This window comes from Microtus ochrogaster, chromosome 2 (assembly GCF_000317375.1).
Source record: "Microtus ochrogaster isolate Prairie Vole_2 chromosome 2, MicOch1.0, whole genome shotgun sequence".
In the NCBI taxonomy this organism is placed as follows: domain Eukaryota; kingdom Metazoa; phylum Chordata; class Mammalia; order Rodentia; family Cricetidae; genus Microtus; species Microtus ochrogaster.
The window spans coordinates 20,177,961-20,192,903 of record NC_022010.1 but is presented as its reverse complement, the minus strand read 5'-3'; the positions used below and the strand labels follow the sequence as shown (position 1 = coordinate 20,192,903).

General features: G+C 42.9%; 1 protein-coding gene across 2 annotated transcripts in view; it reads left to right on the top strand.

Moving 5' to 3' along the window:
* Positions 1–14,943, top strand: part of Tpst1 (tyrosylprotein sulfotransferase 1) — a 58,778-nt gene that overhangs the window by 26,631 nt on the left and 17,204 nt on the right. For both annotated transcript variants that reach the window (XM_013350386.2, XM_005344552.3), the window contains exon 3: positions 9,578–9,776. In XM_013350386.2, the coding sequence (XP_013205840.1) occupies positions 9,578–9,776 (199 nt within the window). The remainder of the gene's footprint in view (positions 1–9,577; positions 9,777–14,943) is intronic.

Below are 14,943 nucleotides of genomic sequence, written 5' to 3'. Positions count from 1 at the left end.
CTCTGTGAGTTTGAGACCAGCCTGGTCTACAGAGCTAGTTCCAGGACAGGCTCCAAAACCACAGGGAAACCCTGTCTCGAAAAACCAAAAAAATTCTTCAAAGAAAGACTGAAATGAGGCTGGGAACTAGCTGTTCTTCCTGACTCTCATCATGGCTTACAGCAGTATGTAATTCCAATTCCAGGGCGATTCTAAGCCCTCTTCTGACCTCTGTACATATCAGGCTCACCCATGGTGCACATATATTCCTGCAGGAAAAACATTCATATACATAAATAAAAATAAATCAATCGTAAAATGTTTTCTGGAGACCAGTGAGTTATCAGCAGAGAAGGGTGCTTTCCATATCCACGGAAGGAGAGAGGCAGTTCTTCCAAGTCCTCTTGCCTCCATACTCTTCCTTGCACGGTCCCCTAAAAATGCATATGATAAAATCTGATTCTGAAAACGTTTCCTGGGCAGGTGAGATGACTCTGGCTAAAAGGCAGTCGTGTGTTCAAGGCTGATGACCCGAGTTTCAGTCTGATCCCGGGACCCAACTGGTAGAAGAAAGCTGACTCCTTACAAGTTGTCCTCTGATTTCCTACGTGCAACACACGCAAAATAAACAAGTAATAATTAAAAACACAATATTTTGCTGTTTAGGGTGACATAAAAAAAGATGATGCAGGAAAGAACTGCGATTTTCTTCTTCCATGTGAGAAACACACACGTACACAGCCTACAGGAAAATAACCACACCTGTGAGAATCAAGTTTTTTAGAAATCTAGAAATTACACAAAAGCTCAAAACATCTAGGGGGCCGGAGAGCTCAGCAGGTAAGAGCACTTGTTGCTCTTGGAGAGGGGCCTTGGGTTTGGTTCTAAGCTCTCCAAGCCTCTGATAACTGTCACTCTGGCTACAGAGAGTCCGACACTCTTCTGGCTGCAGCAACAGTGCATGACATACATGCAGGCAACACGCATACATGTAAAATAAGCATCTATTAAAAACATCTCGGGGGGTACTTATTCATAAAATATCTGAATTTCATGGGAAGGGTGATACTTATGGGTTTTTATTTTTATTTTTTTAATTTACCTCAGCCCTGATCATCATTCTATCAGCTGGGCTGAATGGACAGCCTGAATTGGTACTTGTTTGCTTTTTTGGTAGTTCCTTGAAAAGGTCTCTCTATTCCTTTGACCCAGAACTGGTTCGCCCCTGAAGCTGCTGAGAATATTGAGGCCTGTTACCAGAAACATCTAGGTGTTTTGGCATGCTGCCTGAGGCAGTAGATAACAATGTGGTCAAACTCCAGAAACCCTGAACATGTACAAGGTCTCTGATGTGTTCCTGCCAGCGCAGATGGCCAAGGTCCTGGACTTGCATGCATGCCTACCTGGAGAGAACTTCTGGCTGGTCCCAAGACTCCACAGGAACAGAAAACACAGGCAAGGGCAGAGTTAGAAACCAGCTGCCTGGGGCTGGAGAGATGGCTCAGAGGTTAAGAACACTGATTGTTCTTCCAGAGGTCCTGAGTTCAAGTCCCAGCAACCACATGGTGGCTCACAACCATCTGTAATGAAATCTGGTGCCCTCTTCTGGCCTGCAGGCATACATGCAAACAGTACACTGTAAACAAAAATAAATAAATCTTTTTTTTAAAAAAAAAAAAAGAAGAAGAAAAGAAACTAGCTGCCTGAATGTGGTGCCCCAAACACACACAGAGCTCTTGTGGGTTTAGGCATATAAAAAACTTTATCTAGTCAGGCAATGGTGGAACAAGTCTTTAATCTCAGCATTCAGGAGGCAGAGGCAAGCAGATCTGAGTTCAAGGACAACCTGGTCTACAGAGTGACTTCCAGGACTGCCTGAGCTACACAGGAAAAAAACAACCAGAAAGAAACTCTGTCTGGTTGTTGGCTAACCACCAGTTTGACAAACACAGACTTCAGTGCCACACTTCAAAAAAGAAACACAGACTTTGTAGAGTCCATTCTGAAGAAAATTATACACTAAGCAACAACTAGGGCAAAGTGGAGTGTGTGTTCATTTATATGAGGTACACCTATGTGCTGATGCTCATGTATATGTGTGCCTGTGGAGAAGTCACTGTGGGTGGTTTCTCAAGTGCGGTCACCGTGGTTCTGAGCCCCAGGGATCTGCCTGTGTCTCCTGCTCCAGCTCTACGATTGTAAGCACATGCTGTTTTACATAGGTTCTGAGGATCAGACTCATCTCCACACTTGCAAGGATGGAGCCAGCTCCCAGGCCCTGAAATATTTATTTATTCATTTATTTTTAAATTAACAACAAGCCAGAAGCAGGTAGATCTCTGTAATTTCAAGGTCAGCTTGGTCTGGTGGTAGTGAGTTCCAGGACAGCTAGGTTTATAAAACCCTGACTCAAACAACAACAAACAAAAAAACCAAAAACATAACCTAAATCCAATTATGAGTCTGTTGGTTTCCCTTGCTGCTTAGTCGAGTTTTTTGTTTTGTGTTGTTTTTGTCTGTTTAACCCAAGCCAGGGTCATTTTGGGAAGAGGGAACTTCAGTTGAGAAAACGCCTCCCAGGGGCCCTGTAGAGATGGCTTCCAGCTAAGAGCATTTACTGCTCTTGTAGAGGATCCTGATTCAGTCCCCAGGCCCCACACAGTGCTTTATAACCATCTGCAGCTCCAGTTCCAGGGGATCTAACACCTTCTGATTTCCACAGCACACAACACATGTGGTGCACATACATGCACTCAGGCAAAACAGTGACACACACAGAATAAAATGAGGAAGTCTAAAAAATAAAGAGAAAACATTTGCGGGACTAATGATTGCTGTGGGCAGTACCACCCTTGTGCAAGCCGTCCTTGGTTCTGTAAGAAAGCAGGCTGAGCAAGCCATGGAGAGAGCAGTTCAGTAAACAGTGGCCTCCGTCGTCTCTGCTACAGTTCATGCCTCCTCCAGGACCCTGCCCTGTTTTAGTTCCTGCTCCAACTGCTCTCAGGGATGGACTGTGATTGGGATGTGTAAGCCAAATAAATCCTTTCCTCCCCAAGTTACTTTTGGTCACGGTGTCTTATCATAGCCACAGAAAGCAAACCAAGACAGTTCACATACGGGATTTTAGTTAGCGTTTTAGCACTGGCCCCTTGTGTTACTCCTGAAGTCCAGAACAGGCTCTGCAGAATTGTAAGCAGCATTGAACCACAGTGATTGTCACTTCATGCTGGGGGGCCAAAGCAGAACGTGCTAGTGAGGGAACATTTGAGAAACGGGATGCAGTGTTTTTAACGACATTAGGTCATTAAAAAAAAATGAAATCAGATTTGCTGTTTGCAAAGAATGCAGGCTGGCTGGCCACACACCAAGATGTTGCTCCACAGAGAAAATAAGACAACCAGGGACGAAGTGCAGCACGGCTGCTTTGTCTCCACACAGAAGAATAAAGGCTGAGGCACGGCCCGCGTGTGGGGGAGCTGAAGAGTAGATCATGGGAGGCTTTTTTCTCCTTATTCTTGCCTTGACCGTTCCTGTAAACTGAGACATGCCCTTTCTGAAGAATAGAAGCAGATTTCCCCAGTTTCTTCTATTCAGTAGATGAGGAGAAATAATCAGATATAAAATATTTAAAGCAGTCATGAAAGTGCATTTTTATTCATTTCATTCTAGAGACAATCACTAATTTTATAGGATGGATATTGAATTTAAACAGATTGATTAGCATCAAAGAAACTAAAGGTGGTGAAGAGATGTCATATATAAGGTGATTATAACTAGATTATATCCAACCATTAAAGAACAGGTAGTCTAATGTTACATAAATCACGTTAGGTCATGAGAGAGGGAAGGATTGTGGCTGACACCTGTAATCCGAGCACACGAGCTAGAGCTAGGAGGATCAGGAGTTAAAGGCTGCCAGGGTCCGATACATGGAGAATTGGAGGCTGTCTTAGTCAGGGTGACTGCTGGCTGTGATGAGTCATCCTGACCAAAAGCAAGTTGGGGAGAAAGGGTTTATTTGACTTACACTTCCACATTGCTGTTCAACACCAAAGGAAGTCAGGACAGGAACTCAAACAAGGCAGGAACCTGGGGGCAGGAGCTGATGCAGAATCCATGGAGGAGTCTGCTTATGGTCTTGCTCCTCTTCATGGTTTGCATAGCCTGCTTTCTTACAGAACCCAGGACCAACAGCCCAGAGATGACACCACCCACAGTGGGCTGGGCCTTCCCCGTCGATCACTAGTTTAGAGGGTGCCCCACAATTGAATTTATGGAGGCATTTTCTTAGTTGAGTTTCTCACCTCTCAAATGACTTTAGTTTGTATCAGGTTAACATAAAACTACCCAGGACAGACACCAATGGGGCTACTGAAGACCTTATCTCAAAAGCAAAGAAAAATCAGGGAAGGGGGTGGAAAAGTGACTCAGTAATTATTAGGGAGTACTGCTTTTGCAGAGGACCCGAGTTTGACTCCCAGCACCCATGTCAAGGCACTTCGCAAGCACCTGTAATTCCAATTCCAAGGACTGTATTGTGTGTTATTCTAATGTCAACTTTCCACAAGTTGGACTCACCTGAGTAGGGAACCTTACCCGAGGAACCATCCTGTCGGCCCTGATTGATGTGGGAAGACCCACCCTACTGTAGGCAGCACCTTCTGGTGGGAGCCCAGATACAGGGACTGGGGAGGCTTTCGGGGGAGACTTTCGTTTGCTTGGCTTCCCTCCTGATGCTGGGTGGCTTTACCCTTTGGTTGCTGCTGACTCCTTAGATGGTAGCAGAACCCAGCAGCCCTCCAGGAACCTTCTAGGCTTCTGGAACCAGTGCCCTCCTCCGACCTGTGTACACGACCACACATGGGACACACAGACATGCATGCAGGAAGGGACCCATACGCATAATAACTAAATTTTTTTCTTTATTTTTTTGAGACAGGATTTCTCTGATAAGCTCTGGCTGTCCTGGAATTCATTTTGTAGACCAGGCTGGCCTCAGATTCAGAGATCTGCCTTCCTCTGCCTCCCAAGTGCTGGGACTAAAGGCATGTGCCACTATTGCCTAGCTTTAAGAAAAATTTTTAAATCTTTAAAAAAATGTCATTTCATGAAACCTTTATTTAGTCACAATTTGCAGTGGAAATTGTGGGAAGGAAATTTCAGATACATTTTTAAAATGTCTGCCAGACGCTCAAACCATAAACAATAGCAATGAAAGGAATTGAACTGTATATCAAAGACTGGTAAGATAGCATGACCAAATAACTTTTATTTTAGCAACTGTCAACAAAATTTACTCAATCTGTGAATTAAAGAATAAAGACTCACCTGATTATATCATTCAGTTCTGAGCTTTCTTGGTTAAAATTTATTTGTCTTAAGAAGAAAGCGATAAACTTGAAATGTAACCATTACTTTTATTTCCTGCATTTTTATTACACATTCTATTCTGTGCTGGGTAGTGCCCCCCCACGACGGGCAACAGCACTAATGAGACATACGCAGCACAGCTTCCCCTCCTGGGACTCTTATTAGCACTGAGAAGCCATCCTACAAATACATTAAAAGACAAGCGAAACGTGTGTTTTGTGAGATGATAATAAACACTGGATGACAAGCCGTAAGGCAGAGAGATGGCTATTTGTGGAAACGGCTGGAGGAATGTCAGGAAAAGCCTGTGCCATCTGAGTGGAGAGGTGCGGGGTAAGTGGATGAAGCAGACAGACAAAGCAAGATAAAGGCTATATATGAAGTAAGAAAACCGTGTGTTAGAGGCTTTAATGAAGAAGAGAAAGAAAGAAAGAAAGAAAGAAAGAAAGAAAGAAAGAAAGAAAGAAAGAAAGAAAGAAAGAAAAGAAAGAAAGAGAAAGAAAGAAAGAAAGAAAGAAAGAAAGAAAGAAAGAAAGAAAGAAAGAAAGAAAGAGCAGTGATGAGAACAAGAGTTGTAATCTGCCTGGCTACATGTGATGCCCTGCCTCAAAAACCAAACAGTAATAACCTGACATGCCTTAATTACCTTCAGTCTGCAGGTTTCCAGGTGCTCCATTCCTTTCTTTACCACACATTTAAATTTGTAAATTTTTTATTTTATGGCTCTATATTATATGTCTGTGTTTGTGTCTTGGTGAGTGTATGTCGCATGTGTGCTGGGAGCTGCTTGGTGTGAGTGCTGGGCACTGAGCCCAGGTACTCTGCAAGGGTAGGGAACACTCCTAACTGAGCTGTCTACCACACATTGAAGGTTTTGTTTTATTTGTTGAGAGAGGTGCACTGTGTAGCCTTGGCTGACCTGGAACTAGACATAGTCAGCCTCAAACTTAACAGAGATCCACACTTCCTGAGTGTGGGGTATTTTTATTTTTGTGTGTTTCTATGTCTCTGTGTGTATGTCATGTCTATTTGGGCCTGTGGAGATCAAGAAGGGTTGATGGAGCCCCTAGAGCGGAGTTTCTCAACCTGTGGATCTCGACCCCTTAGGGGTCAAATGACCCTTTCATGGGAGTTGCCTAAGATGACCAGAAAACACAGATATTTATGTTAAGATTCACAACAGTCTGGATTGATGGCTCAGGGTTTAAGAGCACTGGCTGCTCTTCCAGAGGTCCTGAGTTCAATTCCCAGCATCATATTGTGGATCACAGCCATCTGTAGTGAGATCTGATGTCCTCTTCTGGCCTGCAGGGATACATGTAGATTGAGCACTCATATACATAAAAATAAATAGATCTGAAAAAAGATTCATAACAGTAGCAAGATTGCAGTTATGAAGTAGTAATGAAAATAATTTATGTTTGGGGTCACCAGAACATGAGAACTGTGTTAAAGGGTGGCAGCATCAGGAAAGTTAAGCACTGCCCTGGAGCCACCTGTTGTGTTGGCTGGAAAGGAGTGTGGATCTCCTGCAAGAGCAGCAGCAGTATTACCTTAGAGCCATCGCCAGCCATTTTTTTAACCGTATACTTTATTTTTGAAGGATACATAATTGTCTGAAATGTTATTTGTGGCATGCTGATTACCCCCCCCCCCACACACACACACATACACACATTTTTCCCAGTTCTATGCTCTATACCAGTTGGCAGCTGAACCTAGAGGCTTAGGCAGTCTGATTTGGCAATGTTATTCATCAGTGCGTGGTTCTCTTTCTTTTGTGATGTTAGCAGCTCTTGATCTTCGGTGCCTAGATTTATCAGTTTGCTCTATCTTGCATCTTTTTGTAGTCTGATTTCTATTTCTCTTTCATATGTTAGTTATAAAATTTTATTATCCCACTGCTGGTTTGTTAGCCTTTGTTCATGAGTCTTTGTGTGCACATGCCCACACGTGTAAACGATTATGCTATAAATATCATCTGTATGTAGCACATATATTTATTTTTAGGTTTATATGTTTTGCTTTATGTGTATGAGTTCTGTCTGCGAGTATGTATGTTCACCATCTGCGCGCCTGGTGCCTGTGGAGGTCAGAAGAGGGCGCCACCTGGAACTGGAGTTACAAATGGTTGTGAGTTGCCATGTGGGTGCTGGGAGGTGAATCTTGCTCCTTTGCAAGAACAAGTGCCCTTAACTACTGAGCCATCATTCCAGCCTCCAATATAACACGCTTTTAAAAAGATTTTATCTATGCATGTGTGTGTCTTTGTGTACACCCATGTGCTCTGTGGGTGCACACCCAGGCCAGAAGAGGATGTTAGATCATCTGGAGCTGGAGTGGCAGGCAGTGGTGAGCCACCCAAAGTACGTGCTAGGATTTGAACTCTGGTCCTCTTTAAGAGCAGCAAGTGCTCTTAGCTACTGAGCCGTGTCTCCAGTCCCATAGCACCTGAATTTCTGGTGTAGATACATTTAAAAGTATTTTGAGCTGGGCGGTGGTGGCGCACGCCTTTAATCCCAGCACTCAGGAGGCAGAGACAGGTGGATTTCTGTGAGTTCGAGGCCAGCCTGGTCTATAAGAGCTAGTTCCAAGACAGGCTCCAAAGCTACACAGAGAAACCCTGTCTTGAAAAACAAAGCAAAAGCAAACAAACAAACAAAAAAAAAAACCCAAAAAGTATGTTTGTTAGAATTATTAAAATTCCATGTATTTATTTATGTGTGTGTCTGTGTAAATACACATGACACTGTGTGTATATATGGAACTCAGAGGACAACTTGTAGGAATTAGTAGGTTCTGGGGATAGAGCGCAAGTCATCAGGTTTGGTGACAAGTGCCTTTTACTGACTTAGCTATCTTCCTGGTCCTAAGCATTTTAAAACCATCTTTCAGAAAGACAGAACTTGAACATTTTCTAACACTAGTCTTTAAAAATATGGCTATTGGTGGCATTTCATGGTGCATTTCCCTGTGGTCATCTGGCTTTGGTTTCTTGACTTCTATCCTTCCTCTTTGCGTGTCCACTCCAACACGGATGCTTCAGATGGAGGACTTGAGTTCTGGTAGTAGTTGCTGCACACTGATTCAGCTGCGGCTTGACAGACAGCCTGACTGTGGACAGCTTTAGTAGTGGGTGCTGAGAGAGGCTGGACTCTCATGACCCATCGATGGGTGCTGGCTGGTTCACGTTGGTTAGTTTTTTTTGTTTTTTGGTTTTGTTTGTTTGTTTTTGAGACAAGTTTCTCTGTGAAGCTTTGGAGCCTGTCTTGGAACTAGCTCTTATAGACCAGGCTGGCCTCGAACTCACAGAGATCCACCTGCCTCTGCCTCCTGAGTGCTGGGATTAAAGGCGTGCGCCACACCGGCTGGGCTGTGGGTTTTGAGTCACACCAGTGTGTCAGATACTGTGTTTTAAGGTTCCGGGGACACAGAGTGCCAGAATGGTAGCTGAAATCCCTAGTACATGTCAAGACCACATGTTACCTGCTTTCTAAGACTGAAGGAAACACTTGGCTGCTGCCCATTCTTTTACATTTTTATTATGTTTATTATTTTGTGTGTGTGTATGTTAAAGAGAGTATCTCTCTCTCTCTCTCTCTCTCTCTCTCTCTCTCTCTCTCTCTCTCTCTCTCTCGTGTGTACACACGTGCACATGAGTGTACTATTCACTATCCTCTGCTCTTCTCCCCTCCCTCGCAGATAGCCTTGACCATGTCCAATCTATTTCCTTATCAGTCTGTGCTCTCTCTTCTCTGGACTCTTCCAGATGTTTCTGGTTGTTCTCTCTGTGTCTCATAACTACAATAAAAACCTTCTCTTAGCCATAAGAAAAAAGAGAGTGTGTATGTTAGTGAGTGTACATGGGCACATCGTTTGGCTCAGTAGGGAGAGAGAGAGAATAAATAGTGACACTCTTTATGAGTCAGAAGACAAGTTTTGAGAGTTCGTTGTCTTCTGTTAAGTGCTTTTAAACCCACTGAGCCATCTCAGCAGCCCTGACAAAGGATTTAAAGCTATCAAATAGAATTTACAATTGTTTAACTCTTTTTTTCTTTTTGTTCCATGCAGTCAGGCTGACCTCTGACTTACTTTTACACACTGGGAAAATCTGGAACTCCTGATCCTCCTGCCTCTGCTTTTGGAGTGCTGAGATTATAGGTGGATACTGCCATGTTTTTGTTTTGTTTAGATTTTTGGTAAGTAATTGTTCTTTTTTTTTTTTCAGAGTGGAAAGATCAACAGACCAAGTCATCAAGCCTGTCAACATGGGGGCTCTAGCAAAGTGGGTTGGGAAGATACCCCCAGATGTTCTACAAGACATGGCAGTAATTGCACCCATGCTTTCTAAACTTGGATATGATCCACATGCCAATCCCCCTAACTACGGAAAACCTGACCCCAAGATCCTTGAAAACACCAGAAGGGTAAGTGAGATTCTCAAAGTAACTAAGGAAAGACATGGAATTTGGCTTTCAGTAGATTTTTCTTGCTTCGTTTCTAACTTTTTATGACCAGGAAATTATTTCAAATTACCATTGTTCTAACTTGCTGAATGCTTTATCATCAGAGGTCTGCAATGTCAGCAAAACCCTTCTTTCAAAGAGCTGTGGGGACAGTTGAGTCACGTGCTCTGCTCAGCTTGTAGGATGTTATCCTTTGACTCCCATTTGCATGGTGACATTTGTTCCCGTAGCTGATTACCCCAAATTTACACAAACAACAGAATTATCTGGCTTTATTTCTGGTTCCTTTTTCTTTCCTTACGTGTAAGGAACACTTTACTTTTAAGGCTTTGTTTAGCTGAGGTGTGATTTCTTGACCCCTGGGGAGATGGCTCAGTCCTTAAAGCTTGTTGCGCAGATGTCAGGTCTTGGGTTCAGTCCCCAGAACCCACAGAAAAGCTGGCATGATGTCCACCTCCATACACATGTGGACATGCACTCTCCCCAATATATATAAGCACTACACATAATAAAACTGGATACAGATTATCATGGAGAGATGTCTCCGCAGTTAAGAGCACTGGCTGCTCTTGGAGAGGACCTGGATTCAGTTCCCAGCACCCACATGGCAGCTCACAACTGCCTATAACTTTAGCTCCAGGGGATCAGATGCCCTTTTTTGGCCCCTAAGGGCACTGTATACATGTGGTGCACTATATACATGCAGGCTAACCATTTAAACACGTAAATAAAAATAAACAATAAACAGGGTTGCAGCTTTACTGAATGTTGTTTCAGATAGCTAAAAACTTAAAGAACTAACCTGAATAAATACATTAGTGGTAAAGTCTGGTTTCAAATCAGAATTTTACATATCTGCTAAAAGTCTTTGTTGGGTAAGATAAACATAACACTTAAACTTTTTTTGACATCTGTGTTGGGGAAAGGATTAGACAGAGGCTCCTGTGGCTCAGGCTGGCCTTTAACTCACTAGATAGAAGAGGAGCTGGGTACTGAACTCAGATTCTATATTTTAGGGTTTTTATCAAGGTTAGATTAATAAAGGTGAAATTAAACCAGTCAAAGTGTCTGAGATTTTTTTTTAGTTACTTGATATATGTTGCTGAACACACGTGTATACTGTAGAAATTATTGAAAACCAATATAATGGAAGCAATTTGTTTTAGATTTTTGCTAATTTTAATAGGTTTTACTGATTAATGTAATTGAACATTTTCAGTTTATTAACTGTCTATATGTGGGTTTTTGTCTGTTTTGTTTTTTCTTTCCCTCCCTCCCTCCCTCCCTCCCTTCCTTCCTTCCTCCCTCCCTCCCTTCCTTCCTTTATTACGTAGACAGTGTTCTGTCTGTATGTATCCATGCAGGCCAGAAGTGGACACCAGATCTCGTTACAGATGGCTGTGAGCCGCCATGTGGTTGCTGGGAATTGAACTCAGGACCTTTGGAAGAGGAGGCAGTGCTCTTAATCCTGAGCCATCTCTCCAGCCCCATGTTTTTGTTTTTTCAGGACAGGGTTTCTCTGCCCTGGAACTCGCTCAGTAGACCAGGCTGGCCTTGAGCTCAGAGATCCGCCTGCCTCTGCCTCCAGAGTGCTGGGATTAAAGGTGTGCGCCACCACCATCTGACTGTTGGTTGTGTTTTATGAACTGTGTTTTCTGAAAGTTTTATTGTTTCACATATTGAAGTTTTGAACTGCAGTTTGCTAAACAGCAAGCCAGCATTAGTCTAGCCTCTCACTTCGCAATCCCTGACAGTCTTTTTTTAATGGGCTGGTAACTGGTAGCTTTCTCCTGTGCACAAGACTAGATGGGATTTCCTTAAATTAAGACAGGTGTGTCAGTAATATTTCAAGGTTTCCAGGACAGTACTCAGTACAGTTTCACATGTGCAAGTTGTCTTGGCTAGATTATTTTTGGCTTTCTTGAGTGGTAGTTGAGAAGAATGCTGTGGTTTGAACCCATGTGATTCGAGAATGTGTTTTATGCCCACTGTGGCTTTTGAAAGGGTTTCATAATGCATCCTGGGGGGTCGAGAATTGAGAAAGAAAAGATAAATTCCATTTTTGATCCCTTTGTAATAATGTATGCAATACTAACATGCTTAGATTTTTGTTTCTCATTTTTCTTTTACTGTGTGTATGGCATGCACGTGGAAGTCGGAAGACAACTCTGGAGAGGGTTCTCTCCTTCCACTTTTATGCAGGTTCCAAGAATCACACTCAGCTTGCCAGACTGCCAGCCATTGGAAACTAGTGAGCCATCTTGCTAACCCCATCCTTGTCTTCTGAATTTGAATTTCACTGTCTGTCTTACCAGTTAGCCGCATTTCAAACCAAGTCCTGTGTATCTTCAAAACTTTTTTTTCTGTTTTGCTTTGTTTTTTTGCCTTTGATGACTCAGATGCTGATAATATGCAGCAGTCGTGAGCTGTATCATGATCATATAGTTCCAAAGACATCTCTAATGCAGAGTCTGGTGGCTGTCTGCAGCAGTCGTGAGCTGTATCATGATCATATAGTTCCAAAGAAAACCTCTAATGCAGAGTCTGGTGGCTGTCTGCAGAAGTCGTGCCTTTACTTATGCTGGGGAGAGAGAAGGACGGGGTAGGAGAACAATCACATTTTGACTGGGAATGTAGAAATCCCCATCTGCAGACCTAAAAATGCTGGTTTTCACAGAGTGTACGAAGCCCAGGAGTCAGGATGTCTGAGTCAGCACATCTTAGGGATACATTGCCCAATTCTAAATCAAAATCATGTGTGTTGAGGTTGCCCTGACTCACACAGTAAGCTGGAAATGAGATACTAACGCATCCCATGCCCTCTCCCCACCACTCTCTAATCCCCAGACTGTGGCACACTTTTATAAATAATGCTCCCTCGGTCACATTTCAGCTTCTCCCTCTTCCATACTTTTTTTTTCTTAATCTTTTTAGACCTAGGAATTTGTTTGAGAATATGACCAAATATACTCCCTTCCTCAGAAATATAGGCTTATGCATACATTGAATTTCAGTGAACACAGTTTTAAGTTTCCTGTTTCATAGTGTTCTTGTCAAGCTCATCCACCCTCAAGGCTTTAATTATTTTTATTATAACCCATTTGCTGTCATTCTTGGGGTTTTCTGAGGAGACTTTGGCTGAGCTGAAGGTTCATTGTTCCTAACTGCTACTTGGGTACATGAAAGAACCTTATATCCAGTGTGCAGAAAAACTTACTGTCTAAACTTCTTGCTGGCTAGAGAGTTAGCTGCACCTGTTCCCGGCTAGAAGAAATGCAGACTAGGTAACAGGAATGCAGCTGTGACGGCCTGCATGCTGCATGTGTGCTCTGCCAGCCAGAGAGCAGGTAGGGGTTGGTGCACACAGGGCAAGCCTGATGTTGTTTAAAGACCTGGTTGCTAAACTTAAGAGTCAGGATGTTGTTTGTAGCATGTTTTACATGCAGATAAAACATTAGTTCACATAAATAATTTAAAAAGAAAAGCTATATAACAGCAATAATTGAAGAGCTCATGAATTTGGGAGGAGTAGGGGAGACGGGAGAAGATGGGGTAAAGGTGTTGTAAATGCAGAACTCGTGTAGGAGATATCCCCCAAATAAAGATAAGTGTTTCTCTCTCTCTCTCTCTCTCTCTCTCTCTCTCTCTTTTTTTTTTTTTTTGGTTTTTCGAGACAGGGTTTCTCTGTGAAACAGTTTTGGCTGTCCTGGAACTCCCTTTATAAACCAGATTGCCTCGAACTCACTGTGATCTGCCTGCCTCTGCTTCTCAAGTGCCGGGATTAAAGGCCTGGGCCACCACCCCCAGCTTTGTTTCTCACTTCAAGAGAGCAAAGAGCAGCTCCAAGTATGAATGGTGTAGCCCTTGTCCACCCTAGTGAGAAAAGAGGAAATCGTAGTTGGTGGGAAAGCAGGGTTCAGGGTGCAGAAGGCACAGTACAAGACAAGGGGGAGCTTGCAGTGAGTGAGGAGAGCGGGGTTAACGGCCTGGACCATGCAAAAGCCACAGTTGGTAAAAAGCTCTTGTCAGCCTGACCCATGGTGGATGGAGAAAACCTACTCCTGAAAGTTGTTCTCTGACCTCCATACATAAAGCATGGCACACCTGCACACATGCACCACAGCAACACACACGCTTCATTAGATTATTTAAAAAAGAGAGAAACTACAGCAGGTGAGACAAATAGTTGCTAGAGCCTGGAAGGTGCCGCTGCATGTTGAGGTGTAGCTGCTTCTGCTTGTGTGTGTCCGTGCATGGCATTCTAGTTTGTTCAGCTCTTCACCTTAGACCACCTAGCACTGCAGATCCCATGGGAAAATTCTTGAGTGGGGCCAGAGAGAGGGCTCAGTATTTGAGAGTGGTTGCTCCTCCTACAGAGAACTTGCACATCACGCCTCTGACTCCACTCCAGGAATCTGTACCCTCCTTTGTCCTCTTAGGCTAGACTTCTTAGAACAAACTTTACTTTTAAATACTTGGGGATTTTGTTTTTGGTTTTTGCTCCTGGTTTTAATTTTTCTTTTCTCAGAGAACATGCATACTATGGTTTCAATTCTTTAAATACGCTTAAAATTGCTCTGTGGCCAGCGTGTGGCCTCATGTTAATATAAAAAAAATGTTCTGCAATTGTGATGTTCTGTAAATGCCATCATATTGTTTGGTCTGATAATTCTTAGTTGATTTATAAATTTGAGAAGAGTGCTATGCTTGTGGCTTTTCTTCTTTCATTGTCCCCTGTGCTTCATGCATTTGGATCTGTGTTGCTGAGAGAATAATTAGATAGAGCTTGAGGAATTAGAATTAGCTCTTGCCATGAGGTAGCCCCAGCACTGATGTCTTTCCTAGGAGTTGGCCTCGTCTGATAAGAGCAGAGCCGCAGTGCGGTCTGTTTTCCTCATTTTTCAACTTTTTAAATCTGTGTCTTGATATTGAAAGTGACTTAAGTGATGGTGTTGTGGTTAATGTAGTCTGACAGTTCCTTTAAGTGAGGTGTTGATTTCCTTATATGTATGGTAACTACTCATCTGGTTGAGCTGAATGAAATCTGCCATCAAGTGTTTGTTTCTTATTTTTTTAATTAATTTATTTATTATATATACAATATTCTGTCTTTGTGTATGCCTGCAGA